Source organism: Oncorhynchus clarkii, chromosome 5 (genome assembly GCF_045791955.1).
Source record: "Oncorhynchus clarkii lewisi isolate Uvic-CL-2024 chromosome 5, UVic_Ocla_1.0, whole genome shotgun sequence".
Taxonomy (NCBI): domain Eukaryota; kingdom Metazoa; phylum Chordata; class Actinopteri; order Salmoniformes; family Salmonidae; genus Oncorhynchus; species Oncorhynchus clarkii.
In genome coordinates this window covers 13,946,159-13,973,723 of record NC_092151.1, presented here as the reverse complement: position 1 = coordinate 13,973,723, position 27,565 = coordinate 13,946,159, and the positions used below count along the sequence as shown (strand labels likewise).

The following is a 27,565-nucleotide window of genomic DNA, read 5'->3' as shown; positions in this document are numbered from 1 at the left end:
TGCAACACATGAACCGGAAAGGGAGGTTGTTTTGTTGACACGGGCCAACACGAAAAACAGAAGAGAACGTAAATGATTCAAAAAATATAAATTAATTCAATCAACCAATGAACTATCCGTGTGCAAAGCTAAGGTATGATAGTGTTCGATAAACCGTGCAAATGAGCAGTGTTGACAAATCGTGTATATAGCTAGCTAGATCACCAAACATATATTCGCCAGCAGGCTAGCTACAGTAACTACGTGCTAGCGTTAGCTTAGCTAGCTAGCAATGGATTTGATGTAGCTACAGTAGTTAGTTAGCACAATAACTATTTGTCATGGTTGCAGGTTAGACTTAACATTTATGATACATACAGTTCCCCTGTAAATATACATTACTACTTTACACTTTTGATCTAGCTACCTCTAGTTAACCACTAAAAAGTGCATCTGTAATTCGTAATAACTCAGCTAGCTACCTAACGTGGCTAGCTAATTAGCTATCTCAAAAACAACAGTTAGTTAGCGGCTAGTTGACAATCATTTGTACTTTATCAATTTGTCGTTGTGTTTAACGTTAGTAGCAAGTTAGCTAACTAATTCAATTAAATAAAATAGCTAACTAATGTTTCAGAAGCCGCTAAACTAGTTACATAAATATTTAAGCTTGCTTCCGCAAACATTCTTTGCTAATTGATTGACATCAAATTCATGTCATGGAGGTGAAGCCTGTCATTACATGTTTTGCCATTTTGATTTATAGTCCTAAATACAGTTAGTTTGGCCACGTAGCTGACAAACGGCTATGACATACATACTATTGCCATTTCCCTAAATATGAAGTATAATTGTAGATGTGTATCAAAGCAATGTCAAGTAGACTAATGACTCATGATAATAACTTTGTCTCCAGCAGCTTCTTGTATGCCTAAACCCTAAATTAGGGAGGTTTTGAGCACTCTGCCTCTTCTGCGACCACCTCGTGTATCCCGATGCCTACCCTTTGAGAGCATCCCAGCACCCACTTCCTGAGGCCACCCGATTTGCCCTGTTGTCAAACAGAGGGGAAGGGAGAAGCAGCATCCGACATGGCGGCCAAAGCAGGGGACAACCCCGACAGCCTCATGGCGCTGTCCACGGCCTTCTGCCTGAGGAACCTGAGGAGGACCATGTGCTACCTGGGAGACGGGAACAAGCTCTGCCTGCGCTCAGATGTCTTCCTGCCCAGCGAGATCTGTGACAAGCTGGTCAACACGTATGTATAATTGGGATTTGGGACAGGTCCTAATCCTAATGGTCAATTAAGCATGTGGCTTGTAAATAAGTTAGCAGGGTAGTTTAAACACAATTTTTCGCACAATTGTTTTCTTGTTGGTTTACCTCATGTTTCACATTATGTTGCTATTGTTTTATGAGGTGTGAAGGATGATTTTGTGATCAATCACTTTATTAGCTGTGAGCTTGGATTTGGATCTTGCATGAATGAATGAAACCAACCAACCATAGTTTGTTCTGACAAATTATCAATTTGATCTTATGTCTTAAATAATGATTTCTCCGCTTTTTTATGTATCCATCTTCACAGATACATGGAGCTCGTACATTCGGACAGTAACTTTGAGCCGCAGGACGGCTTCTTCCAGCTGTTCTCGGACCCGCGCAGCACCAGGCTCACCAGGGTGCAGCTGAGGGAGGACCTTGTGTGGGACAGGGACCTGGAGGCCATTGGGAAACAGGTGGGACATAGTGGAGATGGTCTGATCCCAGATCTCTTTGTGCTGTATAGCCCATAGAATTAGGAATTAGAATACTAAAATGGACTTGAACCTTCTGGAACTTTGAGGGTTTATGACATAGCCCCTCTAGTAATTTAATACAATATCTATGGTATAGCCCACATGGACCATATAAGTTGGCTATACAGTACAAACAGATCCGAGACCAAGTTACAGGTAGACTGAGTACCCTAAAATGCCATACAGCAAAAACACAGGCAGAAAAGGCAGCTGGGGCACTGATGGGATTTATTAATGTTTTCACCATCACTTGAAGTCTCATGAGTGCCCCTGCTGCCTTCTTGCTTGTGTTTTTCCTGCAAGAAATAGGTGGGCCGGCAGTTTTTTCTTCTGGAGGACATAAAGTCCCACAAACAACATGGAAGGCGTTGGAATGGTTTCTCCAAGCACCTTAGGCCCAAGCTAACCTCTATAGATATAAGCCATGATGATACCTCCTCTCTATTCAGGACAATACCTCCTTTCAAATCAGGACCAATACCACATCCAGATGCACTGACACAAAAAAGTATAAATAAAGGAAAACTATTTTTTAGTATTTGTTTCATTAGTCCATTGTTGACATAGTCCCAAAATGTTGTATTTGTCAGAAATTAAGTTTAAGGTATATAACTTTCAAAATACAGAAATCATACCTGTAGGATGCATTTTGCAACTACGTTGAAGGCAGCTTATGGTAGAGAAGTGAACATTAAATTCTGGTGGACATTCCTGCAGTCAGCATGTGAATTGCACTCTCCAGCAACATGAGACATCTGTGCCGTTGTGTGACAAAACTGCACATTTTAGAGTGGCCTTTTATTGCCCTTTATTGGGTAGTTCAGCAATAGGTGTTAACATAGACTAATGGACTAGTGAGTTTCCACTGCAGAAGTTGATAGTAACACAACTATGAGGGGATGGGCAAGAGAAAGATCTTGGGTCACAAACCGCCTCATGCTTGTTCGTGTCACTTCACATGCTACTGTATGGCCAGAATTCATCATTGATACCACAGGTGTCTGCCTCGTATACCCCACCAGAGGAATGCATCACATAACTTAGCTCCAATCAGTGCCTTAGAAAAGTATTCAGACTGCTTGACTTTTTCCACATTTTGTTACGTTAAAGCCTTATTCTAAAATGTAATAAATAGTTTTTTCTTCATCAATCTACACACAATACCCCATAATGACAACGCAAAAACAGTTGACATTTTTGCTAAGTCATTAAATATAAAAAATGGAAATATCAAATTTTACATAAGTATTCAGACCCCTTTACTCAGTACTTGAAGCACCTTTGGCAGGTGGGTATGATGGTACAAGCCTGGCACACCTGTATTTGGGGAGTTTCTCCCATTCTTCTCTGCAGATCCTCTCAAGCTCTGTCTGGTTGGATGGGGAGTGTCGCTGCACAGCTCTTTTCAGGTCTCTCCAGAGATTTTTGGTCGGGGTCAAGTCCGGGCTCTGGCTGGGCCACTCAAGGACATTTAGAGACTTGTCCCGAAGCCACTCCTGCAGTGTCTTGGTTGTGTGCTTAGGGTCATTGTCCTGTTGGAGGTGAACATTTGCCCCAGTTTGAAGTCCTGAGCGCTCTGGATCAGGTTTTCATCAAGGATCTTTCTGTACTTTGCTCTGTTCAACTTTCTCTCAATCCTGACTAGTTTCCCAGTCCCTGCTGCTGAAAAACATCCCCACAGCATGATGCTGCCCTGCTTCACCATAGGGATGGTGCCAAGTTTCTCTAGACGTGACGCTTGGTATTCAGTCCAATGAGTTCAATCTTGGTTTCATCAGACCAGAGAATCTGGGGGTCTGAATAGTTATGTAAATAAGGTACTTCTGTTTTTAATAATATTTTGATAAATTAGGCAACATTTCTGAACCTATTTTTGCTTTGTCATTATGGGGTATTGTGTGTAGGTTGCTGAGCGAATTTGTATTTATTTCATCCATTTTAGAAAAAGGATGTAACTTAACTGTGGAAAAGGTCAAGGGGTCTGAATACTTTCAGAAGGCACTGTAAATTAGTACATTTTCAAACTGCCCCCATTCTTCTGTATAGGCATAGTAGTATTTCAAACTGCCCCCATTCTTCTGTATAGACATAGTAGTATTTCAAACTGCCCCCAGTCTTCTGTATAGACATAGTAGTATTTCAAACTGCCCCCAGTCTTCTGTATAGACATAGTAGTATTTCAAACTGCCCCCAGTCTTCTGTATAGACATAGTAGTATTTCAAACTGCCCCCAGTCTTCTGTATAGACATAGTAGTATTTCAAACTGCCCCCAGTCTTCTGTATAGGCATGGTAGTATTTCAAACTGCCCCCAGTCTTCTGTATAGGCATGGTAGTATTTCAAACTGCCCCCAGTCTTCTGTATAGACATAGTAGTATTTCAAACTGCCCCCAGTCTTCTGTATAGGTATAGTAGTATTTCAAACTGCCCCCAGTCTTCTGTATAGACATAGTAGTATTTCAAACTGCCCCCAGTCTTCTGTATAGGCATAGTAGTATTTCAAACTGCCCCCAGTCTTCTGTATAGGCATGGTAGTATTTCAAACTGCCCCCAGTCTTCTGTATAGACATAGTAGTATTTCAAACTGCCCCCAGTCTTCTGTATAGGTATAGTAGTATTTCAAACTGCCCCCAGTCTTCTGTATAGGCATAGTAGTATTTCAAACTGCCCCCAGTCTTCTGTATAGACATAGTAGTATTTCAAACTGCCCCCAGTCTTCTGTACAGGCATAGTAGTATTTCAAACTGCCCCCATTCTTCTGTATAGGCATAGTAGTATTTCAAACTGCCCCATTCTTCTGTATAGACATAGTAGTATTTCAAACTGCCCCCAGTCTTCTGTATAGACATAGTAGTATTTCCGCCAATAATTATTATTATTATGAAACCAAACCGAGGCTTTCAGATCTTGGAGGGGGATATAGTAGTAGGGGTTATGGCCATGTATTCAAGCCATATATGGGCTATTCACTTAAAACATTTTTAGAAGGCAGGCACACACACACTGCCTAGGCTAAATGCTGTGTGTGTGTCTCACTTGCACACACACATACTCACAGGTACTTATAAAAGGTCAATTGGCCCTTCACCAGTATTGAAGCTGTTCAGTGTGTCTGTGTGGATGTGTTCCATCTAGTCCTGCACACTGGCCCTGGGGGAGGAGATAGAGGGCTCTTACATTCCTCCTTTAATACTCTCCCATAAACAGGCTTTCATTTTACGGCTGTGTCTACAGCTCCCGTAAACCAGCCTGTATCCTTTTAATGTCTGGAACACTTTTCTGTCAAATGACTGGAGCCGTCAACAATTGAAGGCACAATCCATAGAAATGTATTTTCCTGAATACACACAAGTCCAATGGTATAATGAATTATGATGTAGTTATAATGTATTATAAGACTTGTCAAGAGCATGTATTAACCTGCCTTATCATCTCATATGAATGATCCTGACTAAACAGCCATTTTGAGTCAGTTAATGTTGCTACATAGATAATATTATAAGCCTTATTATAAACTGGGTGGTTCGAGCCCTGAATGCTGATTGGCTGAAAGCCATGGTATATCAGACCATATATCATCTGTATTAGAAAACATTTATTTTTACTGGTCTAATTACGTTGGTAACCAGTTTATAATAGCAATAATGCACCTCCGGTGTTTGTAATATATGGCCAATATACCATTGCTAAGGCCTGTGTCCTATCACTTCTCGTGGTGTCATATGTAAGAACAGCTCTTGGCTGTGGTATATTGGCCATATACCACACCCCATTGGGCCTTATTGCTGAATTATATGGCATTATAAAGGCACATAAATGCTTACAATAAGTGGCATATACTGTTATTATATGTTAAAGTATTATACCTTTAGGTAAAGTGTTACCAAACGGATCACTTGCCTTTCTGCATGACCAATTCGGGGAGTTTATTTGTCACGTGCACAGCATACAGCAGGTGTAAACAGTGCAGTGAAATGCTGATTAGCAATCTCTTCCTCAGCGATGTTCAGTATCAAAGGTTAAGAAATAAAGTCCAGAATAGCATCACTTAAGAGCACAGACTCAATACTAGGTCAGATATTAAAAAAAAACGCACAAGAATATCCGCTAAATACAAGGTCAGTACCACATAGGCTAAACAATGAAACTGACATTCAACATGTTTGATTTGAACCGACAATTCACCCAGGACTTGATAGAGCTTCACCTCACCTACTGCAACAGCCTATCAGCACGCAGCCTAAAGACTCTGGCCAGCTTCCGCCAGACCCTAGTCTCCCTCAGCCTGTTCGGCTGCAGCCACATCTTCTACCGCAAGGGTGGCGCCCCGCTGGCGTACAATGAGGACGGCGAGGAGGAAGAAGAGGAGCAGCAGTGGCCTGCCTCCAGACAGGTGCTGGACACAGACTTCAGCTTCCAGGGCTTCAACCGGCTGCGGCTGCTCAACCTGGGGGGTCTGCCTGAGGAGGTGGACCCCGAGGCCCTGCTCAAGCCCCTGCCAGCCCTCACCTCTCTGGACCTGTCCGGGGTGCAGCTGCCCAGGGCTGCCTTCCTGGCCCAGTGGAAGGAGAGGCTGGCCTCGCTGGTGCTCTACAACGTGGACCTGTCAGAAGAGCTGGTCAACACAGTGGTGGAGCTGGGACACCTCAGGTGAGCTGTGAGGGGCAGGGTTTAGTCTTGGTACAGTAACTGGGTAAAGTAAACTGGTTTCTCTTTCGAGGCCCTTGTTTCTGGAATAACCATCAGAATTTGCTTGATTTAGGAACTTGAGAGTTAAAGATATGTTTCCCGATACTGTGTGTGTAATTGTATTCAGTCCAATTACACACACATGCCTAGGTGATAATTACAAATGTACCGTTTTGTGCAATAATTGATCAAGAACTGTTGATCAGTTAATAACTCAACTTGTCAACTTGAATTCTCTAAATTAAATAAACATCACTCTTTGTGCAGTAGGCTTGTAAAATGGTCTGTACCCTTCTCTCTTTGTGTTCCCCAGGCACCTGGATATCTCCCGAGAGCGCACCTCCAAGTTCAAAATGACCCGTAAGATCCTGACGGCCATCGTGCAGGGCCTGGTCAATCTGGTGTCATTGGACATCTCAGGCCACATCATGTTGGACAACTGCACAGTCCCACACCTCGAGGAGGCCATGGGACGTCCAAGGTGAGCCACTTGTGTGACATAATTCGTAAAACATCTATGAAGTCCTTATGAAGACTTTGTGTATGATATACGTTCTGACTTGCTTGCTAAACAATGTAAATAGTAGGATTGGTTGATGTAATCTCTCTTTCTAAAAATATGTGTACGTATCCCATGTTATGTAAATATGACAGACTCATGTGTTCTCTTTCTCTCTCTGTCTTTCTTTCAGCATTGAGCCCTGCAAGAGCAGCATCTACCCTTTCCAGGAGCTGAAGAGACCTCTGCAGTTTCTGGGGCTCTATAACACCACTCTTTGTAATGTGACGCACATCCCTGCGTACAAGGTGAAGTTAGACCAGGGGTTTCCAACTCCCGCCCTGGAGAGCTACTGGCCATGCAGGCTTTTGCCCCAGCCTCTTCACGAACATCAAATTAATCAACTAATTAAGGCCTTGGGCTTGTGTTATTATAGGGTTAGACCAAAAACCTGCACTCCCAGTAGCTTTCATGTCTCTCGTGTGTGTGTCTGTGTGTATGTGTTGTTGTCGTGGTGCTTAATGCTTCACTTCTATTGTGTCCCTGTTTAGGTCACAGGCTCCAAGAATGAAGACCAGGTCCTGAATGCCATCGAGGCCTACACAGAGTTCCGCCCGGAGTTGGCCCACCGTGCAATCAACCAGTTGTTTGACATCGCCAGGATACAGCACTGCAGCCAGCTACTGCGGGCACTGCAGGTTAGGGATCTTTTTGATTTAAATGAAAGTGTTTGAAAATGTAACCTTGAATGCTTTAGAAAGGGTGATTGACATCAAAGTGGAAAGTTACTTTAGTTAAGTCTCTTTCATTTTAATACTGTAGGATGATCCCACTTCTGACACAAATAAAGTTTGAAAAACAGCTAGCTGTACTTTCATTTATTTGACCGAGTTACCTCTCAGGGGTTCATTATCAGTTTATCCCCTGGATGTCTTGTTGTGATCCCCCCAGCTGGTGATTGCTGCACTGAAGTGTCATAAGTACGAAAAGAGCGTCCAGGTGACGGGCAGCGCGGCCCTCTTCTACCTGACCAACACTGAGTACCGCAGCGACCAGAGCATGAGGCTACGCCGGCAGGTCATCCAGGTGGTGCTCAACGGCATGGAGCAGTACCAGGAGGTCACGGTAAAGTCAAGTCTCTCCCCTGAGTGAAACTGCAAAGTTAATTCCCTTCACAAATTTAAAAGGACTGGATTGGTTTAAATTAGTCTGAAGTTTAATCATAGGGGTGTGCAGAGTACTCGGGCAAAAGGAGTATTGTAAAAAAGATTTGGGGAATTTTCTGGATACGGTTATGATCAGAGTATTTTTTTGTTATCTGATTGGAAAATAAGTTATTTTCAGCTGCCATGCGCCTCCCGGGTGGCACAGTGGTCTAAGGCACTGCACCACCAAATCAAATTTTATTAGTCACATGCGCCAAATACAACAGGTGAAGGAAGACCTTTACAGTGAAATGCTTACTTACGAGCCCCTAACCAACAATGCAGCTAAATATATATATTTTTTTATATAAATAAAAGTAGCAAGTAATTAAAGAGCAGCAGTACCGGTACAGAGTCGATGTGCGGGGGCACTGGTTAGTCGAGGTAATATGTAGGTATGGTTATTAAAGTGACTATGCATAGATGATAACAACAGAGAGTAGCAGCGGTGTAAAAGGGGGGGGGGGGGGGGGGACAATGCAAATAGTCTGGGTAGCCATTTGATTTGATGTTCAGTGTTATGACTTGGGGGTAGAAGCTGTTTAGAAGCCTCTTGGACCTAGACTTGGCGCTTCGGTACCGCTTGCCATGCGGTTGCAGAGAGAATAGTCTATGACTAGGGTGGCTGGAGTCTTTGACAATTTTTAGAGTCTTCCTCTGACACCGCCTGGTATAGAGGTCCTGGATGGCAGGAAGCTTGGCCCCAGTGATGTACTTGGTCGTACGCACTACCCTCTGTATTGCCTTGCGGTTAGAGGCTGAGCAGTTGCCATAGCAGGCAGTGATGCAACCAGCCAGGATGCTCTCGATGGTGCAGCTGTAGAACCTTTTGAGGATCTGAGGACTGAAATCTTTCCAGTCTCCTGAGAGGGAATAGGTTTTGTCGTGCCCTCTAAACGACTGTCTTGGTGTGCTTGGACCATGATAGTTTGTTGGTGATGTGGATTCCAAGGAACTTGAAGCTCTCAACCTGCTCCACTACCGCCCCGTCGATGAGAATGGGGGCATGCTCTGTCTTTTTCCTGTAGTCCACAATCATCTCCTTAGTCTTGGTTACTTTGAGAGATTGGTTGTTATTCTGGCACCACCTGGCCAGGTCTCTGACCTCCTCCCTATAGGCTGTCTCGTCGTTTTCAGTGATCAGGCCTACCACTGTTGCGTCATCGGAAAACTTAATGATGGTGTTGGAGTTGTGCCTGGCCATGCAGTCATGAGTGAACAGGAAGTACAGGAGGGGACTGAGCACACACCCCTGATGGGCCTCCGTGTTGAGGATCAGCGTGGCGGATGTGTTGTTGCCTACCCTTACCACCTGTGGGTGGCCCGTCAGGAGGTCCAGGATCCAGTTGCAGAGGGATGTGTTTAGTCCTAGGGTCCTTAGCTTATTGATGAGCTTTGAGAACTCTATGGTTTTGGAACGCTGAGCTGTAGTCATTGAATAGCATTTTCACATAGATATTAATTTTTGTCCAGATGGGAAAGGGCAGTGTGGAGTGCAATAGAGATTGCATCATCTGTGGATCTGTTAGTGGTATGCAAATCGGAGTGGGTCTAGGGTTTCTGGGATAATGGTGTTGATGTGAGCCATGACCAGCCTTTCAAAGCACTTCATGGCTACAGACATGAGTGCTACGGATCAGTAGTCATTTAGGCAGGTTACCATAGTGTTCTTGGGCACAGGCACTATGGTGGTCTGCTTTAAACATGTTGGTATTATGGACTCGGACAGGGAGAGGTTGAAAATGTCAGTGAAGACACTTGCCAGTTGGTCAGCGCATGCTCACAGTACATGTCGTGGTAATCCGTCTGGCCTTGCGGCCTTGTGAATGTTGACCTGTTTAAAGGTCTTACTCACATCGGCTGCAGAGACCGTGATCATGCATATTTCAGTGTTATTTGCCTCGAAGCGAGCATAGAAGTAGTTTAGCTATTCTGGTAGACTCGTGTCACTGGGACTCGTCACTCACAGCTGTGCTTCTCTTTGTAGTCGGTAATGGTTTGCAAGCCCTCCAACATCCGACGAGCATCAGAGCCGGTGTAGTACGATTCAATCTTAGTCCTGTATTGACGGTTTGCCTGTTGATGGTTCATCTGAGGGCATAGTGGGACTTCTTATAAGCTTCCGGGTTAGAGTCCCACTCATTGAAAGCGGCAGCTCTAGCCTTTAGCTCAGTGCAGATGTTGCCTGTAATCCATGGCTTCTGGTTGGGGTATGTACGTACGGTCACTGTGGGGACGACGTCATCGATGCACTTATTGATGAAGTCAATGACTGATGTGATGTACTCCTCAATACCATCTGAGGAATCCCAGAACATATTCCAGTCTGTGTTAGCAAAACAGTCCTGTAGCTTACATCTGCTTCATCTGACCACTTTTTTATTGATCGAGTCACTAATGCTTCCTGCTTTAATTTTAGCTTGTAAGCAGGAATCAGGAGGATAGCATTATGGTCAGATTTACCAAATGGAAGGCTATGGAGAGCTTTGTATGTATCTTTGTGTGGGGCTTAAAGGTGGTCAGGAGTTTTTTTTCCCCCTCTGGTTGCACATATAACATGCTGATAGAAATTTGGTAAGACGGATTTAAGTTTCCATGCATTAAAGTTCCTGGCCACTAGGAGCGCCGCTTCTGGGTGAGTGTTTTCCTGTTTGCTTATGGTGGAATACAGCTCATTGAGTGCGGTCTTAGTGCCAGCATCAGTCTGTGGTGGTATGTAGACAGCTACAAAAAATACAGATAAACTCTTTAGGTAGATAGTGTAATCTACAGCTTATCATGAGATACTCTACCTCAGGCGAGCAAAACCTTGAGACTTCCTTAGATATCGTGTACTAGCTGTTATTTACAAATATACAGTTGAAGTCTGAAGTTTACATATACCTTATCCAAATACATTTAAACTGTTTTGTACAATTCCTGACATTTAATCCTAGTAAAAAAATCCCTGTCTTAGGTCAGTTAGGATCACCACTTTATTTTAAGAATGTGAAATGTCAGAATAATAGCAGAGAATGATTTATTTCAGCTTTTATTTCTTTCATCGCATTCCCAGTGGGTCAGAAGTTTACATACACTTAATTAGTATTTGGTTGCATTGCCTTTAAATTGTTTAACTTGGGTCCAACATTTCGGGTAGCCTTCCCCAAGCTTCCCACAATAAGTTGGGTGAATCTTGTCCCATTCCTCCTGACAGAGCTGGTGTAACTGAGTCAGGTTTGTAGGCCTCCTTGCTCGCACACGCTTTTTCAGTTCTGCCCACAATTTTTCTATAGGATTGAGGTCAGGGTTTGTGATGGTCACTCCAATACCTTGACTTTGTTGTCCTTAAGCCATTTTGCCACAACTTTGGAAGTGTGCTTGGGGTCATTGTCCATTTGGAAGACCCATTTGCGACCAAGCTTTAATTTCCTGACTGATGCCTTGAGATGTTGCTTCAATATATCCACATAGTTTTCCTACCTCATGATGCCATCTATTGTGTGAAGTGCACCGTTCCCTCCTGCAGCAAAGCACCCCCACAACATGATACTGCCACCTCTGTGCTTCACGGTTGGGATGGTGTTCTTCGGCTTGCAAGCCTCCCCCTTTTTTCCTCCAAACATAACGATGGTCATTATGGCCAAACAATTCTATTTTTGTTTCATCAGACCAGAGAACATTTCTCCAAAAAGTATGATCTTTGTCCCCATGTGCACTTGCAACCCGTAGTCTAGTTTGTTTATGGTGGTTTTGGAGCAGTGGCTTCTTCCTTGCTGAGCGGCCTTTCAGGTTATCTCAATATAGGACTTGTTTTACTGTGGATATAGATACTTTTGTATCTGTTTCCTCCAGCATCTTCACAGGGTCCTTTGCTGCTGTTCTGGGATTGATTTGCACTTTTCACACCAAAGTACGTTCATCTCGAGGAGACGGAATGTGTCTCCTTCCTGAGCGGTATGACGGCTGCGTGGTCCCATGGTGTTTATACTCTCTACAAACTATTGTTTGCTCCCAAGGATGAACCAGACTTGTGGAGGTCTACAATATTTTTTTATGAGGTCTTGGCTGATTTCTTCTGAATTTCCCATGATGTCAATGAATTAGTGAATTATAAGTGAAAAAAATCTGTCTGTAAACAATTTTTGGAAAAATGACTTGTCAGGCACAAAGTAGATGTCAGGCACAAAGTAGATGTCCTGACTTGCCAAAACTACATTTGGTTAACAAGACATTTGTGGAGTGGTTTAAAGGGGTGCTCCCTCTGCTGTTTCCTGAAGTCCACGATCATCTATTTTGTTTTGCTGACAGCATGTCCCCAGCTAGCCATGTTCCGTGAAACTGAGTATGTTACTCTTTGGAAAGCAACTCATGCCCTAATTTCGTCAACTTTGTTAACTAGGGACTGGGCATTAGTGAGTAATATACTCGGAAGCGGTGGGTGGTGTGCTTGCATCCGAAGCCTCACTAGAAGACCTCCAACGGCGTTGTTTTGGGTCGGCTTCTGGAATCAGTTCAAATGCCCTGGGAGGTACAGACAAAGGATCCGGTTTGGGAAAGTCGTATTCCTGGTCGTAGTGCTGGTTGTGCTGGTAAGTTGACATCTCTCTGATATCCAATAGTTCTTCCCGGCTGTATGTAATAACACTTAAGGTTTACAATGGGCTAACAATGTAATAAATAATACATAAAAAAATGAAATACTGCACAGTTTCCTAAGGATGGCCAAGCTGCCATCTCTATCGGGCCGGGCGCAGTGCACACTGACACGATCGCCAGGTGTACAGTGTTTCCGCTGACACATTAGTGTGGCTGGCTTCCGGGTTATGGTGTCGGGCATGGTGTCAAGAAGCAGTGCGACTTGGCTGGGTTGTGTTTCAGAGGACGTACGGCTCTTGACCTTCGCCTCTCCCGAGTCCCGTACGGTAGTTGCAGCAATGGGACAAGACTGCAACTAACAATTGGATACCACAAAATTGGGGAGAATTTTTTTTTATTGTATCTGCAACATTTAGGTGAGTAATTGCCTGCTGCTAGTCTGCTACTAAATCAAATGGCGAGGACCTTTGCTAGCAAGCTATCAATGTGTATAATGTCTTACAAGTATAGTGACTTTAGGGAAAAAATATGATGCTCGTTCTTGGTGACAGAACTCGTCTCGCCGCTGCAAGTTGAGAACACACGCACACATCTGCTGCTCCTGATCTGCAGCTTTCTTGATCTATATAAGTGAAGGGAGACTGTAAGCTACATTTGTAACTTCTATTTTGGCATTTTAAACATTACTCGTCTCTATTTAGGCATTTTAAAAGCTTTTTTCAGATCAAGTGTATCATCTGATCTATCAACTGTCCATTTTCGAATACAATTATGGCCAGATCGGCACACCCCTAGTTTAAACCATATTCCTCACTCACATTCCCCCTTTCCTCTTCCCTAGTTTAAACCATATTCCTCACTCACATTCCCCCTTTCCTCTTCCCTAGTTTAAACCATATTCCTCACTCACATTCCCCCTTTCCTCTTCCCTAGTTTAAACCATATTCCTCACTCACATTCCCCCTTTCCTCTTCCCTAGTTTAAACCATATTCCTCACTCACATTCCCCCTTTCCTCTTCCCTAGTTTAAACCATATTCCTCACTCACATTCCCCCTTTCCTCTTCCCTAGTTTAAACCATATTCCTCACTCACATTCCCCCTTTCCTCTTCCCTAGTTTAAACCATATTCCTCACTCACATTCCCCCTTTCATCTTCCCTAGTTTCCCTACTTCCCTACTTTGACTTCCGGCGCCGACAGAGATGGCCGCCTCGCTTCGCGTTCCTAGGAAACTATGCAGTTTTTTGTTTTTTTACGTGTTATTTCTTACATTAGTACCCCAGGTCATCTTAGGTTTCATTACATACAGTCGAGAAGAACTACTGAATATAAGATCAGCATCAACTCACCATCAGTACGACCAAGAATATGTTTTTCGCGACGCGGATCCTGTGTTCTGCCTTACAAACAGGACAAAGGAGTGGATCCTATGCAGCGACCCAAAAAAACGACTCCGAAAGAGAGGGAAACGAGGCGGTCTACTGGTCAGACTCCGGAGACGGGCACAGCGCGCACCACTCCCTAGCATTCTTCTTGCCAATGTCCAGTCTCTTGACAACAAGGTTGATGAAATCCGAGCAAGGGTAGCATTCCAGAGGGACATCAGAGACTGTAACGTTCTTTGCTTCACGGAAACGTGGCTTACTGGAGAGACGCAATCCGAAGCGGTGCAGCCAACAGGTTTCTCCACGCATCGCGCAGACAGGAAAAAACATCTTTCTGGTAAAAAGAGGGGCGGGGGCGTATGCCTTATGACTAACGTGACATGGTGCGATGAAAGAAACATACAGGAACTCAAATCCTTCTGTTCACCTGATTTAGAATTCCTCACAATCAAATGTAGACCGCATTATCTACCAAGAGAATTCTCTTCGATCATAATCACAGCCGTATATATCCCCCCCCAAGCAGACACATCGATGGCTCTGAACGAACTTTATTTAACTCTCTGCAAACTGGAAACAATTTATCCGGAGGCTGCATTCATTGTAGCTGGGGATTTTAACAAGGCTAATCTGAAAACAAGACTCCCCAAATTTTATCAGCATATCGATTGCGCAACCAGGGGAGGAAAGACCTTGGACCATTGTTACTCTAACTTCCGCGACGCATATAAGGCCCTGCCCCGCCCCCCTTTCGGAAAAGCTGACCACGACTCCATTTTGTTGATCCCTGCCTACAGACAGAAACTAAAACAAGAGGCTCCCACGCTGAGGTCTGTCCAACGCTGGTCCGACCAAGCTGACTCCACACTCCAAGACTGCTTCCATCACGTGGACTGGGAGATGTTTCGTATTGCGTCAGATAACAACATTGACGAATACGCTGATTCGGTGTGCGAGTTCATTAGAACGTGCGTTGAAGATGTCGTTCCCATAGCAACGATTAAAACATTCCCTAACCAGAAACCGTGGATTGATGGCAGCATTCGTGTGAAACTGAAAGCGCGAACCACTGCTTTTAATCAGGGCAAGGTGTCTGGTAACATGACCGAATACAAACAGTGCAGCTATTCCCTCCGCAAGGCTATCAAACAAGCTAAGCGCCAGTACAGAGACAAAGTAGAATCTCAATTCAACGGCTCAGACACAAGAGGCATGTGGCAGGGTCTACAGTCAATCACGGACTACAGGAAGAAACCCAGCCCAGTCACGGACCAGGATGTCTTGCTCCCAGGCAGACTAAATAACTTTTTTGCCCGCTTTGAGGACAATACAGTGCCACTGACACGGCCTGCAACGAAAACATGCGGTCTCTCCTTCACTGCAGCCGAGGTGAGTAAGACATTTAAACGTGTTAACCCTCGCAAGGCTGCAGGCCCAGATGGCATCCCCAGCCGCGCCCTCAGAGCATGCGCAGACCAGCTGGCCGGTGTGTTTACGGACATATTCAATCAATCCCTATACCAGTCTGCTGTTCCCACATGCTTCAAGAGGGCCACCATTGTTCCTGTTCCCAAGAAAGCTAAGGTAACTGAGCTAAATGACTACCGCCCCGTAGCACTCACATCCGTCATCATGAAGTGCTTTGAGAGACTAGTCAAGGACCATATCACCTCCACCCTACCTGACACCCTAGACCCACTCCAATTTGCTTACCGCCCAAATAGGTCCACAGACGATGCAATCTCAACCACACTGCACACTGCCCTAACCCATCTGGACAAGAGGAATACCTATGTGAGAATGCTGTTCATCGACTACAGCTCGGCATTCAACACCATAGTACCCTCCAAGCTCGTCATCAAGCTCGAGACCCTGGGTCTCGACCCCGCCCTGTGCAACTGGGTACTGGACTTCCTGACGGGCCGCCCCCAGGTGGTGAGGGTAGGCAACAACATCTCCTCCCCGCTGATCCTCAACACTGGGGCCCCACAAGGTTGCGTTCTGAGCCCTCTCCTGTACTCCCTGTTCACCCACGACGGCGTGGCCACGCACGCCTCCAACTCAATCATCAAGTTTGCGGACGACACAACAGTGGTAGGCTTGATTACCAACAACGATGAGACGGCCTACAGGGAGGAGGTGAGGGCCCTCGGAGTGTGGTGTCAGGAAAACAACCTCACACTCAACGTCAACAAAACTAAGGAGATGATTGTGGACTTCAGGAAACAGCAGAGGGAACACCCCCCTATCCACATCGATGGAACAGTAGTGGAGAGGGTAGCAAGTTTTAAGTTCCTCGGCATACACATCACAGACAAACTGAATTGGTCCACTCACACAGACAGCATCGTGAAGAAGGCGCAGCAGCGCCTCTTCAACCTCAGGAGGCTGAAGAAATTCGGCTTGTCACCAAAAGCACTCACAAACTTCTACAGATGCACAATCGAGAGCATCCTGGCGGGCTGTATCACCGCCTGGTATGGCAACTGCACCGCCCTCAACCGTAAGGCTCTCCAGAGGGTAGTGAGGTCTGCACAACGCATCACCGGGGGCAAACTACCTGCCCTCCAGGACACCTACACCACCCGATGTCACAGGAAGGCCATAAAGATCATCAAGGACATCAACCACCCGAGCCACTGCCTGTTCACCCCGCTATCATCCAGAAGGCGAGGTCAGTACAGGTGCATCAAAGCTGGGACCGAGAGACTGAAAAACAGCTTCTATCTCAAGGCCATCAGACTGTTAAACAGCCACCACTAACACTGAGTGGCTGCTGCCAACACACTGACACTGACTCAACTCCAGCCACTTTAATAATGGGAATTGATGGGAAATGATGTAAATATATCACTAGCCACTTTAAACAATGCTACCTTATATAAATGTTACTTACCCTACATTATTCATCTCATACGCATACGTATATACTGTACTCTATATCATCGACGGTATCCTTATGTAATACATGTATCACTAGCCACTTTATACTATACTATGCCACTTTGTACTCTATATCATCGACGGTATCCTTATGTAATACATGTATCACTAGCCACTTTATACTATACTATGCCACTTTGTTTACATACTCATCTCATTTGTACATACTGTACCCGATACCATCTACTGTATCTTGCCTATGCTGCTCTGTACCATCACTCATTCATATATCCTTATGTACATATTCTTTATCCCCTTACACTGTGTACAAGACAGTAGTTTGGAATTGTTAGTTAGATTACTTGTTATTACTGCATTGTCGGAACTAGAAGCACAAGCATTTCGCTACACTCGCATTAACATCTGCTAACCATGTGTATGTGACAAATAAAATTTGATTTGATTTGATTTGATTTAGTTTAAACCATATTCCTCACTCACATTCCCCCTTTCCTCTTCCCTAGTTTAAACCATATTCCTCACTCACATTCCCCCTTTCCTCTTCCCTAGTTTAAACCATATTCCTCACTCACATTCCCCCTTTCCTCTTCCCTAGTTTAAACCATATTCCTCACTCACATTCCCCCTTTCCTCTTCCCTAGTTTAAACCATATTCCTCACTCACATTCCCCCTTTCCTCTTCCCTAGTTTAAACCATATTCCTCACTCACATTCCCCCTTTCCTCTTCCCTAGTTTAAACCATATTCCTCACTCACATTCCCCCTTTCCTCTTCCCTTGTTTAAACCATATTCCTCACTCACATTTCCTCTCCCCCCTCGTCTCTCACCTCCCCCTTTCTCCCCCCAGGTTCAGAGGAACTGCTGCCTGACACTGTGTAACTTCAGCATCCCCGAGGAGCTGGAGTTCCAGTACGGCCGGGTCAACCTGCTGCTGCTGAAGATCCTGGAGCCGGCCCGGCAGGACGAGTCCATCCAGCGCATCGCTGTGCACCTCTGCAATGCCCTGGTCTGCCAAGTGGACAACCATCACAAGGAAGCTGTGGGCAAGATGGGCTTCGTCAAGGTAGGAGAGACTGCTATTTTGGTTGATATATGTAAATAATCGAACGAACACACACGTACAATGCACACAAGATGGGCTTTGTCAAGATGGGGAAGACTCACATTGATAGCCATGACCTTATACACAAATTGGTACACTTGTCACTTACACACATTCCAGGGTTTCTGTAAGGAAAATGTGGCGCCGGACATTGACCGGCAGCATTTTAATTTACCGGACCCATATGCATTGGGTGTGTAACCTGATTAGGTCGGCCACCCACAGTGCTCAGAATGACAGAAATCATATTTATATTATGGTAATTCATATTTACGGAACATGCAAGTTGAGGATACATCGATGTGCGGTCCTTCTTACCGAATTCTGATATGCACTTTGAGTATGTTAGATTAACTGTCCACGTGTACTTTTCCACAGCCGACAAGATGAGTAATGAACAGAAAAATCAATAGCCTATGTCATTCTGCTATCCCCTATAGCAGAAAAGTTGACCTATTCTATTGGCTAGTTTACAGAGAAAGAGAAAGCCAATTCCAAACAAAGTCTGGGACCGTTGTGGGAAGATAGAGCCCAAATTCATACAACCAGTAGGCCTAGGCTACATAAAAGTCTGATGCACCAGATCAGAATGTTTAGCTTAAAATGTTGATTAACTATTAATTCTTCACATTCTAAACGCAGCAATGTGCGATAAGGCCGTAGGCTACGCGCAAATGTTTGTTCCATGATGCAATTAGCGGTGAAACACAGGTTCATGTGACAAAGATGAAAATGTCAGTTTGAAATTTAGAAAGAGAAGAGATCTAATATGCAACCACTAGCATGGGTTGCTAATATGACTAGGCTTGTGCCTTTGGCTCATTGCAAAGTGGTGTGTGTGAGGCGCAGATGAAGCCTACTTTCCGTTGCCTATGTTTGCTGTTTGAGATGCTGTAGCAGCAGCTCTCGCGCTGTCTGACAGATTTTCTGCTCAAAGGCTCTGTATCCGTGTGATAAATAGGATGCATAATGAGTATACTGCACACATACGGCAATCTAATTCCACTACATTGACTGGTATTTCCATCATTGAAGAGGCCAAAAAGCAGCATTTCGCAATGGGATTTTTTCTTCTCCCGGACAATTGGCCAGTGGCAATTTTATTTATTAAAAAAAAGAAATGTATCTGCCAAAAGCTGGCTATTACCGGCTAACGGAAACCCTGACGCATTCACACACACACACACACACACAGGTCATTGATGTGTTTTGTGAAGTCATCTCTTGGGTTATTTCTTTTTTTTCTTCAGACAATGTTGAATCTAATACAGAAAAAGCTACAGGACAGGATGGTGAGTCATGTTTTGTTTCTTTCTTTAACACCCCTACCATTCCACAAGTGCAGACTCCTTCATACATCTCGTCTGAAATGACCTCGCAGAACCTGAAAACTAGATTGAGCCATATCACAATCATATTGTCATGAGTCATAGCTCTTAGCTCATTCCAGACCTAATAGTATTTTGACATGCAACCCTTAAGAAAACATTGCATGTGTTAAGCCAATTCAAGTGTACTGTCTGGAATGGCATTGCCTGGCTGACTGATGAGTCTACCTAGAGATCACTTTGGATAAAAACATATGCCAACTTAATTTTGTTTCTCTTTCTACAGTGTGACCAGGTAATGGAGTTCTCCTGGAGCGCACTGTGGAACATCACTGACGAGACTCCAGACAACTGTCAGATGTTCCTCAACTGTAGGGGCATGAGCCTCTTCCTGGACTGCCTGAAGGTTAGCTAGGGCATCTCACCTTTTCATAACCACCAAGTGATTTGTTAAAACATACAATCAATGTACTCCATCTGAAATTAAATAAATACAATTGCTTCTCCCATCATGCAGTGCCTTGCTTGTGTATCACTTTTTTGTCCTCCACTGCCTCTCAGGAGTTTCCAGACAAGCAGGAGCTCCACCGTAACATGCTGGGGCTGCTGGGTAATGTGGCAGAAGTGAGGGCTCTGCGGCCACAACTCCTCACCCCACAGTTCATCTCTGTCTTCAGGCAAGAGAATGTCCATTGTCTGTATTGAATGGTTAAATGCAGTATTGACTGATCCTGCTGCCATCTTGGACCCAGGGGCCTTTTGTATCAAGCGTCTCAGAGTAGGAGTGCTGATTTAGGATCTATTTTGCCTTTTGGATCACAGTGAATACGATTACATGGGGAACTGATCCTAGATCAGCACTCTTACTCTGAGATGCTTGATACATACGGTCCCAGATCTGTCTTGCGATATAGATTTTATTTCATTGAGGCTAAGCTGGATTCTGCTTTCCTGACTGTTCTGTGGTGACAGTGACCTGCTCGACAGCAAGGCGGATGGGATCGAGGTGTCCTATAACGCGTGTGGGGTGCTGTCCCACATCGTGTTTGATGGGCCAGAGGCATGGGGAATGGAGGAGCCGCTGAGGGACACGGTCATGGACAAGATGATGGCTGCTATCCAGAGCTGGGATGTCACCTCCCGCCGGAATATCAACTACAGGTAAACAGAGAACTCAATGGAGATGAGTCTCTGGAGACAGTTACAAATGATCCCAACTACAATTGGATATATCATCAGAAAATGATTTAAGTAGATTGTCAGGGAAAGATTTAACTATAGCTGAACTTGTAAAGCAACCTTTTAGACATGCAAATGCATTTCACTTTTCATGTATACGTTTTCTGAATGAACACTTGAATTAACTCATATTTTCTGAATTGACACTCCCTCCCCTTTTCTTTTCAGATCCTTTGAGCCTATCCTGCGCCTGCTGCCCCAGAGCATCGCCCCAGTCAGTCAGCATTGGGCCACGTGGGCACTCTTCAACCTGGTGTCAGTCTACCGTGAGTATCAATACAAAGACAAACCCCGCTTTAGACACCAGCAAGTTGCCAGGTAAACTCGCTTATTGGTGTCATCGTTGGGATCAGTCTTTGCCACATTGTATCAATTTGAGAGACCTCCGAGGTCAGTTACTTATTTTATGTTTATTGTTGCATTATTTATAGCATAATTGTGGATTCACTTTTGGAGTAATCGTTTTTCAAGGGAATACTGCCCACTACCCACACTTTGTCGCTCATCAGGGAAAGCTCTCTGCTTTCTAGTAAAAAATTATTCTCACTTATTTTCTTCCTCTCATCCCTCAGCGAGTAAGTACTGCCCTCTGCTGGTCAAGGAAGGAGGGATCGTTCTCTTGGAGAAGGTGCTGGAGCTCCAGACATCACACGAAGAGACCAAGGACATGGCGCGGTATGACCTCACCTATTAACCCACCCAACCTTTGAACTGATCAGTAAAGCAATGAAAATAAGCAATCATCCCAGAAAAGTGCTCAAAATAGCCCACGTTAACTTATGCAGCTTAAGGAACAAGGTTCATGAAATTAATAACTTTGCTAGTAACAGATGACATTCATATTCTGACTATCTCTGAAACTCACTTAGACAATACCTTTAATACAGTGGTAGCAATACAAGGTTATAACATTTATAGAAAAGACAGAAATGCCAGTGGTGGAGGTGTTGCTGTTTTATATTCAGAACCACATTTCTGTAAAGATTATAGAGGATCTCATGTTAAATACTGTTGAAGTAATATGGCTACAGGTTAATCTGCCTCACCTAAAGCCCATTCTTGTGGGAAGCTGCTATAGACCACCAAGTGCTAACAGTCAGTATCTGGATAACTTGTGAAATGCTTGAGAATGTATGTGATGTCAACAGAGCGGTATGTGATTTAGACATTGACTGGCTTTCATCAAGCTGCACACTCAAGAAAAAGCTTCAAACTGTAACCAGTGCCTGCAACCTGGTTCAGGTTATCAGTCAACCTACCAGGGTAGTTACAAACAGCATAGGAATGAAATCGTCATGTATTGATCACTTCTTTACTAATGATGCAGAAATGTGCTTGAAAGCAGTATCCAGATCCATCGGATGTAGTGATCACAATATAGTGGCCATATCTAGGAAGTTCCAAAGGCTGGGCCTAATATAGTGTACAATAATTTTTGTAGTGATTCCTATGTTGTTGATGGAAAGAATATTTGTTGGTCTGTGGTGTTTAATGAGGAGCAAACAGACGTTGCACTTGACACATTTATGAAATTGCTTATCCCAGTTACTAATAAGCACGCACCCATTTAAGAATATGACTGTTAAAACGGTTCAAATCCCTTGGATTGGTGTAGATTTTTTTTTAAATGTATGGTTGAGAGGGATGAGGCAAAGGGAATGGCAAAGAAGTCTGGGTGCACAACCGATTGACAAACGTTATGCAAATTGAGAAATCATGTCACTAAACTGAATAAAAAGAAGAAACAACTCTATGAAACAAAGATAGATGACAAAGAATGATAGTAAATAAAGCTTTGGAGCACCTTCAATTCAATTTTGGGGAAAAAAGGCAAACTCAGCTCCGTCATTCATTGATTCAGATGCTTCATTCATTACAAAACCAACTGATATTGCCAACTACTTTAATGATTTTTTTCATTGGCAAGATTAGCAAATTTAGGCATGACATGCCAGCAACAAACATCCGAGGATATGTAACCAAATTATGAAAGACAAGAATTGTAATTTTAAATTCCATAAAGTGAGTGTGGAAGAGGTGAAGTTGTCTGATAACTTGGATTGAACATTTCTGAGGATAATAGCTGATGATATTGCCACTATTTGCCATGGCTTCAATTTAAGCCTACTGGAAAGTATGTGCTATCAGGCCTGGAGGGAAGCAAAAGTCACTCCGCTACATAAGAATAGTAAAGCCCCCTTTATTGGCCCAAATAGATGACCAATCAGCCTGTTACCAACCCTTAGTAACGTTTTGGGGGAAATTGTGTTTGACCAGATACAATGCTATTTTACAGTAAACAAATTGACAGACTTTTGGCATGCTTATAGGGAAGGACATTCAACAAGTACAGCACTTACACAAATGACTGATGATTGGCTGTGAGAAATGTATGATAAAAAGATTGTGGGGGCTGTTTTGTTAGACTTAAGTGCAGCTTTTGACATTATCGATCGTAGTCTGCTGGTGGAAAAACGTATGTGTTATGACTTTACACTCCCTGCTATATTGTGGATAAAGAGTTACTTGTCTAACAGAACACAGAGGGTGTTCTTTAATGGAAGCCTCTAACATAATCCAGGTAGAATCAGGAATTCCCCAGGGCAGCTGTCTAGGCCCCTTTTTTCAATCTTTACTAACCACATGCGTCTATGTGTGCGGATGACTCGGCACTATACACGTCAGCTACTACAGCAACTGAAATGACTGCAACACTTAACAAAGAGCTGTAGTTCATTTCAGTATGCGTGGCAAGGAATAATTTAGTCCTAAATATTTCAAAAACTAAAAGCATTGTATTTGGGACAAATAATTTACTAAACCGTCAACATCAACTAAATCTTGCAATAAATAATGTGGAAATTGAGGTGACTAAACTGCTTGGGGTAATCTTGGATTGTAAACTGCCATGGTAAAAACCTAATGAAGCGCTGCGCTGCCTTCTTAACAAAACTATCAACAAGGCAGGTCCTACGGGCCCTAGTTTTGTTGCACCTGGACTACTGTTCAGCCTTGTGGTCAGGTGCCACAGAGGGACTTAGGAAAATTGGCTCAGAACAGGGCAGCACGGCTGGCCCTTGGATGTACACAGAGAGCAAACATTAATAATATGCATGTTAATCTCTCCTGGCTCAAAGTAGAGGCGAGATTGACTTCAGCACTACTTGCATTTGTGAGAGGTATTGATATGTTGAATGCACTGAGCTGTCTAAGCGACTAGCACACAGCTTAGACACCCATGGATACACCACAAGACATGCCACCAGAAGTTTCTTCAGTCCCAAAGTCCAATGAATTGAAATGTAGTTAATAAATTGAGGACTGCCCTAATCCCCCACCCCTTAATTTATCTATTGACTTGAATTAGAAAGGAGCCCAAACCGGGTGAATTAAATAAATGCTGACGCCTCCCTTCCTCTGTTTCAGGAAAGTGATGGAGCAGTGTGAGAATTTCAAAGAAGACCCAATGGAAACGGCGAGGTAGACAACGATCAGCAGAGGTCGACGTCAGGGGAGCAACACCGCTATACAAACAAAAAGGCAACTTCATAGGAACCATTGTTTACTATCTTCTCACCACAAGGGTCAGTTGTGTGCATCGATTTACTGTAGAGCAGAGCAACAGTTTTTTGCCTCTCGGCCAGCCTTTCTGGACAGAACCTTGTTATGCGACACTATTAGGAGGTTGAGATATGGTGCACGGAGTTGGTGTGTTTTATTTGTGTTGCACATGATAAGCATCATTTGTATAATGGATTTGTGTTCTCTTATTGGTTTGTTTTGCTTTTTTGTGTGCGTGCTTGTCCTTGTCTGAATGTGAGCATGCTAGAGTGCGTGTGTATGAGTGTGTATGAAAGGACGTATGTGCGTGCATGTGTTTATAATAAGGTTCAAAACACTGGGGAGATGTTTGCCTCTTTGTAAACAAAACAGAGGTTATTATTGTCTTTCTCTCCCCTTAGTCTGTTCTATTGGGTCTAGTGAGAGGCCCTCCATTATATAAGCTGAGTTTCCAACACAGCGTCATCAGAGAGCTCCATTATGCCCATCATGATCCTTCTCAGATTCCTTGGTCCTCTCAGCGATTTCTGACACAGAAATTCTAAATGGATGACGCCATGAGATGTGGAAGGTGGTTAGTTTTATCCCATGCAGCACTGATCTGTGGACAGTTGTTATTGCGCAGTGAAGTTGCTATGTCTGTGGAGGCCTCTACATCCCATACTGATTGAGAGCGTAACCGTGGACTGTAACCATGACGATGACCCCTGCAGAAGTCTTCCTAGATCCTGTGGCATGGTGAAGGACTTTATTTAGTTTTTCGTTGTAGATATTTGGAGTTGTCTGTCCCATCTTTGTTTCGGTCTGTCTGATTTTATGCTATATGATTATAAACACTCCTATGATTTAATCTGTACATCTAGGCTTGGTTCCCAATTCTTTACATACAGGTAACTGCCAAAATAAAGAAAGAACTTGAGTAAATTAGAGTTCTGATGGCTCTTATGGTGTGGGGTGCATTTTCCTGACATGGCTTAGGTCCTCTCAACCCTTTAGAGGGAAAGGTAAACGGCAAAAATATATACACAGCCATTCTGAGGGATTACCTTCAACCTATGGTGAATAATTTATATCCTGATGGGAGTGGACTCTTCCAGGATGACAATGCCCCCAGCCACACACACACACGAGTGGTCACGATGGTTTGATGGGCATGAAAACAATGTAAGCCATATGCCAAAGCTGTCTCGGTCACCAGATCTCAACCCAATTGAACACTTATGGGAAATTCTGGAGCGGCGCCGTTTTCCACCACAATCAACAAAACACCAGATTTTGGGATTTCTCCAATGCAACTGTTTTTATCTCAATATAAAATCATTTCTTGAACTATTTCTAATTTCTCTAACTCATTTACTGCATGGTGATATTACCATGGAAGGCCAAAACTCCATCCCACCAAAATAAGCAGACATTTCTGGCGTTCTTTTCAAACAGCTCTTAATGGGCATTATTTTCACAATTTCACAGTATTATTCCAACCTCATAGTGTGGAAATATGTGTATAATACAGGTCAGTCATGTTTTAGAGTGCCACTGGGCCTTTAAGACAAATGTTGGTGTTTCCTTTATTTTGGCAGTTACCTATATATAACCTGTGAAGAAGCCAAATGAGAAACAAACCAGGGAGGACTACTGTTAGGGTTTTTGGAATCTATAAAAATATGCCCATGTTCTTACATTTTAAGGAACGTTTGAAGGTGGATTTGAAAAAACATGATTTGATTTTGTGTCTGTCATGTATAAATTGTAATTAATCTCATGGGTCATATTTGCATTGGAATTTGATTTCTGAACAGTATGGAGTATATGGATACAATGTCCTCAACTACAAAGTCTAATTTCATATATTTTGATTTAACACATTTAGGAAAACCTGTTACTTATTTCAATAGAGTTAGTTGCCATGTAAAACATATTTGGCCTAACATTTGCACATGGTTTGGATACAAAGGTAGTCAAGTGATGTAGTGGTACACTTGGTCTCCAAACACAAGCATGTTCACGCAACATTCATTCAAGAAACCAATGCCATGATATGGAAACACACAGCATGCACCAAGTATCTGTCCTCACACGTCCAACTTTGACAATCTTCCCTTTTGAATATATCTTAAAACCGATAATATCCATTGGTTTGGTCAGAACTGTACACTCATTTCCCCGTCCAAAACTTGATGTCAGTCGATCTAAATGTCATTAGAAAAAATACAACGTTCCAAACCAGACTGACTGTTCATTGATTGATCACTAGTGGCAGGGACGCAACTTTCACACCCCCAGTTTTGTCATTGGAATGTGATACCAAAAGAGGCAACTGTGTGCTTTAAGACCATGCGGACGCTTCCAAACGATCGGGTAGGCTTTTTAGAGTGTTTATCCGACTGGATACATTTTTGATTTTTGATTTGAAAAAATGGTGCTTTGAAAACCAAAGTTGCGCCCCTGACTAGCGGTATTATAATTTTGACATTTCACATGAAGGCCCAACATGTTCAGACATGGACTTTTCCTTCTGAACCATTAGATATCAAATGAATGAATTCACTTTTTCATGTACATTGTCTTAAAAGCCTTTTTCATGTGATTCTGTATTTGTATGCCTGGTTCAACTATATTTATACTGTTCTTTCACAATGATGGTGGGAGCTTATTTTCAAATGGGAGGCCAGAATGGGCAAGGCCTATAGAAAATGAAAATATATTATACTGTTAGAAACCTCACTTCGTAGTAAGTATACTGATGTTGGAATCTCTAATATTCAATCAATGGGCAGAGTTACATAGCACCAAAGGGAGGATAGGTTGATTTATGTAGGTCTTTTAGGCTGCAGCATCAGCTCTTTAGCACTAAATTAACATAGTGCATACGTTTTTAAAAAATGTCACTATTCAGTTGTAAATTGTAGAGCATCTGAAGAAATGTAGGTAACACATATTTGACATCTCTGTTCTAAGTCTCCAGAAGAGAGATGCCTCTTCATAATAATAGTGATATTAATATTAGGCCTATAAAATATAGGCCTAAATATCTCATTAACAGTCATGTCATCTGACACAAACTCCTCTATAGGTAAGGTAGTCAATTCCCAGCTAATCATGACTGTCAACTTATTTTTCATAAGCTACAGTCAGATTTTATGACTTCATATCTGTTATATCATGCCCATAACATATCATATTACAGAGGTGTCAAGTGAAACCTACGGTCAAAATGTGCATAATGCTCACACAGTTTGATTTTCTTTCAATAGCACCATCAGTTCTACATTTTATTCCTTTCATCTCAGATTAA

General features: G+C 43.3%; 1 protein-coding gene across 4 annotated transcripts; it reads left to right on the top strand.

Annotated features, from left to right (window-relative positions):
• Positions 1-9: 9 nt before the first annotated feature.
• Positions 10-26,458, top strand: LOC139408386 (protein zer-1 homolog). 4 transcript variants are annotated; one of them, XR_011634281.1, is made up of 17 exons: positions 10-133; positions 899-1,237; positions 1,568-1,718; positions 5,968-6,428; positions 6,781-6,948; positions 7,160-7,274; positions 7,518-7,664; positions 7,918-8,091; positions 17,888-18,103; positions 19,393-19,434; positions 19,757-19,876; positions 20,032-20,147; positions 20,443-20,631; positions 20,878-20,975; positions 21,282-21,384; positions 24,136-25,160; positions 25,851-26,458. XR_011634281.1 is itself a non-coding variant. In XM_071152189.1 (16 exons), the coding sequence occupies exons 2-16, from the start codon at positions 1,071-1,073 to the stop codon at positions 24,191-24,193; spliced, it is 2,325 nt and encodes a 774-aa protein (XP_071008290.1). In that variant the 5' UTR covers positions 10-133; positions 899-1,070; the 3' UTR covers positions 24,194-26,458. The 4 variants fall into 4 exon arrangements, 2 of the variants coding, with proteins under 2 accessions (XP_071008290.1, XP_071008291.1); XR_011634282.1 differs by having other exon boundaries at positions 15-133; positions 896-1,237; XM_071152189.1 differs by having other exon boundaries at positions 24,136-26,458.
• Positions 26,459-27,565: the final 1,107 nt, after the last annotated feature.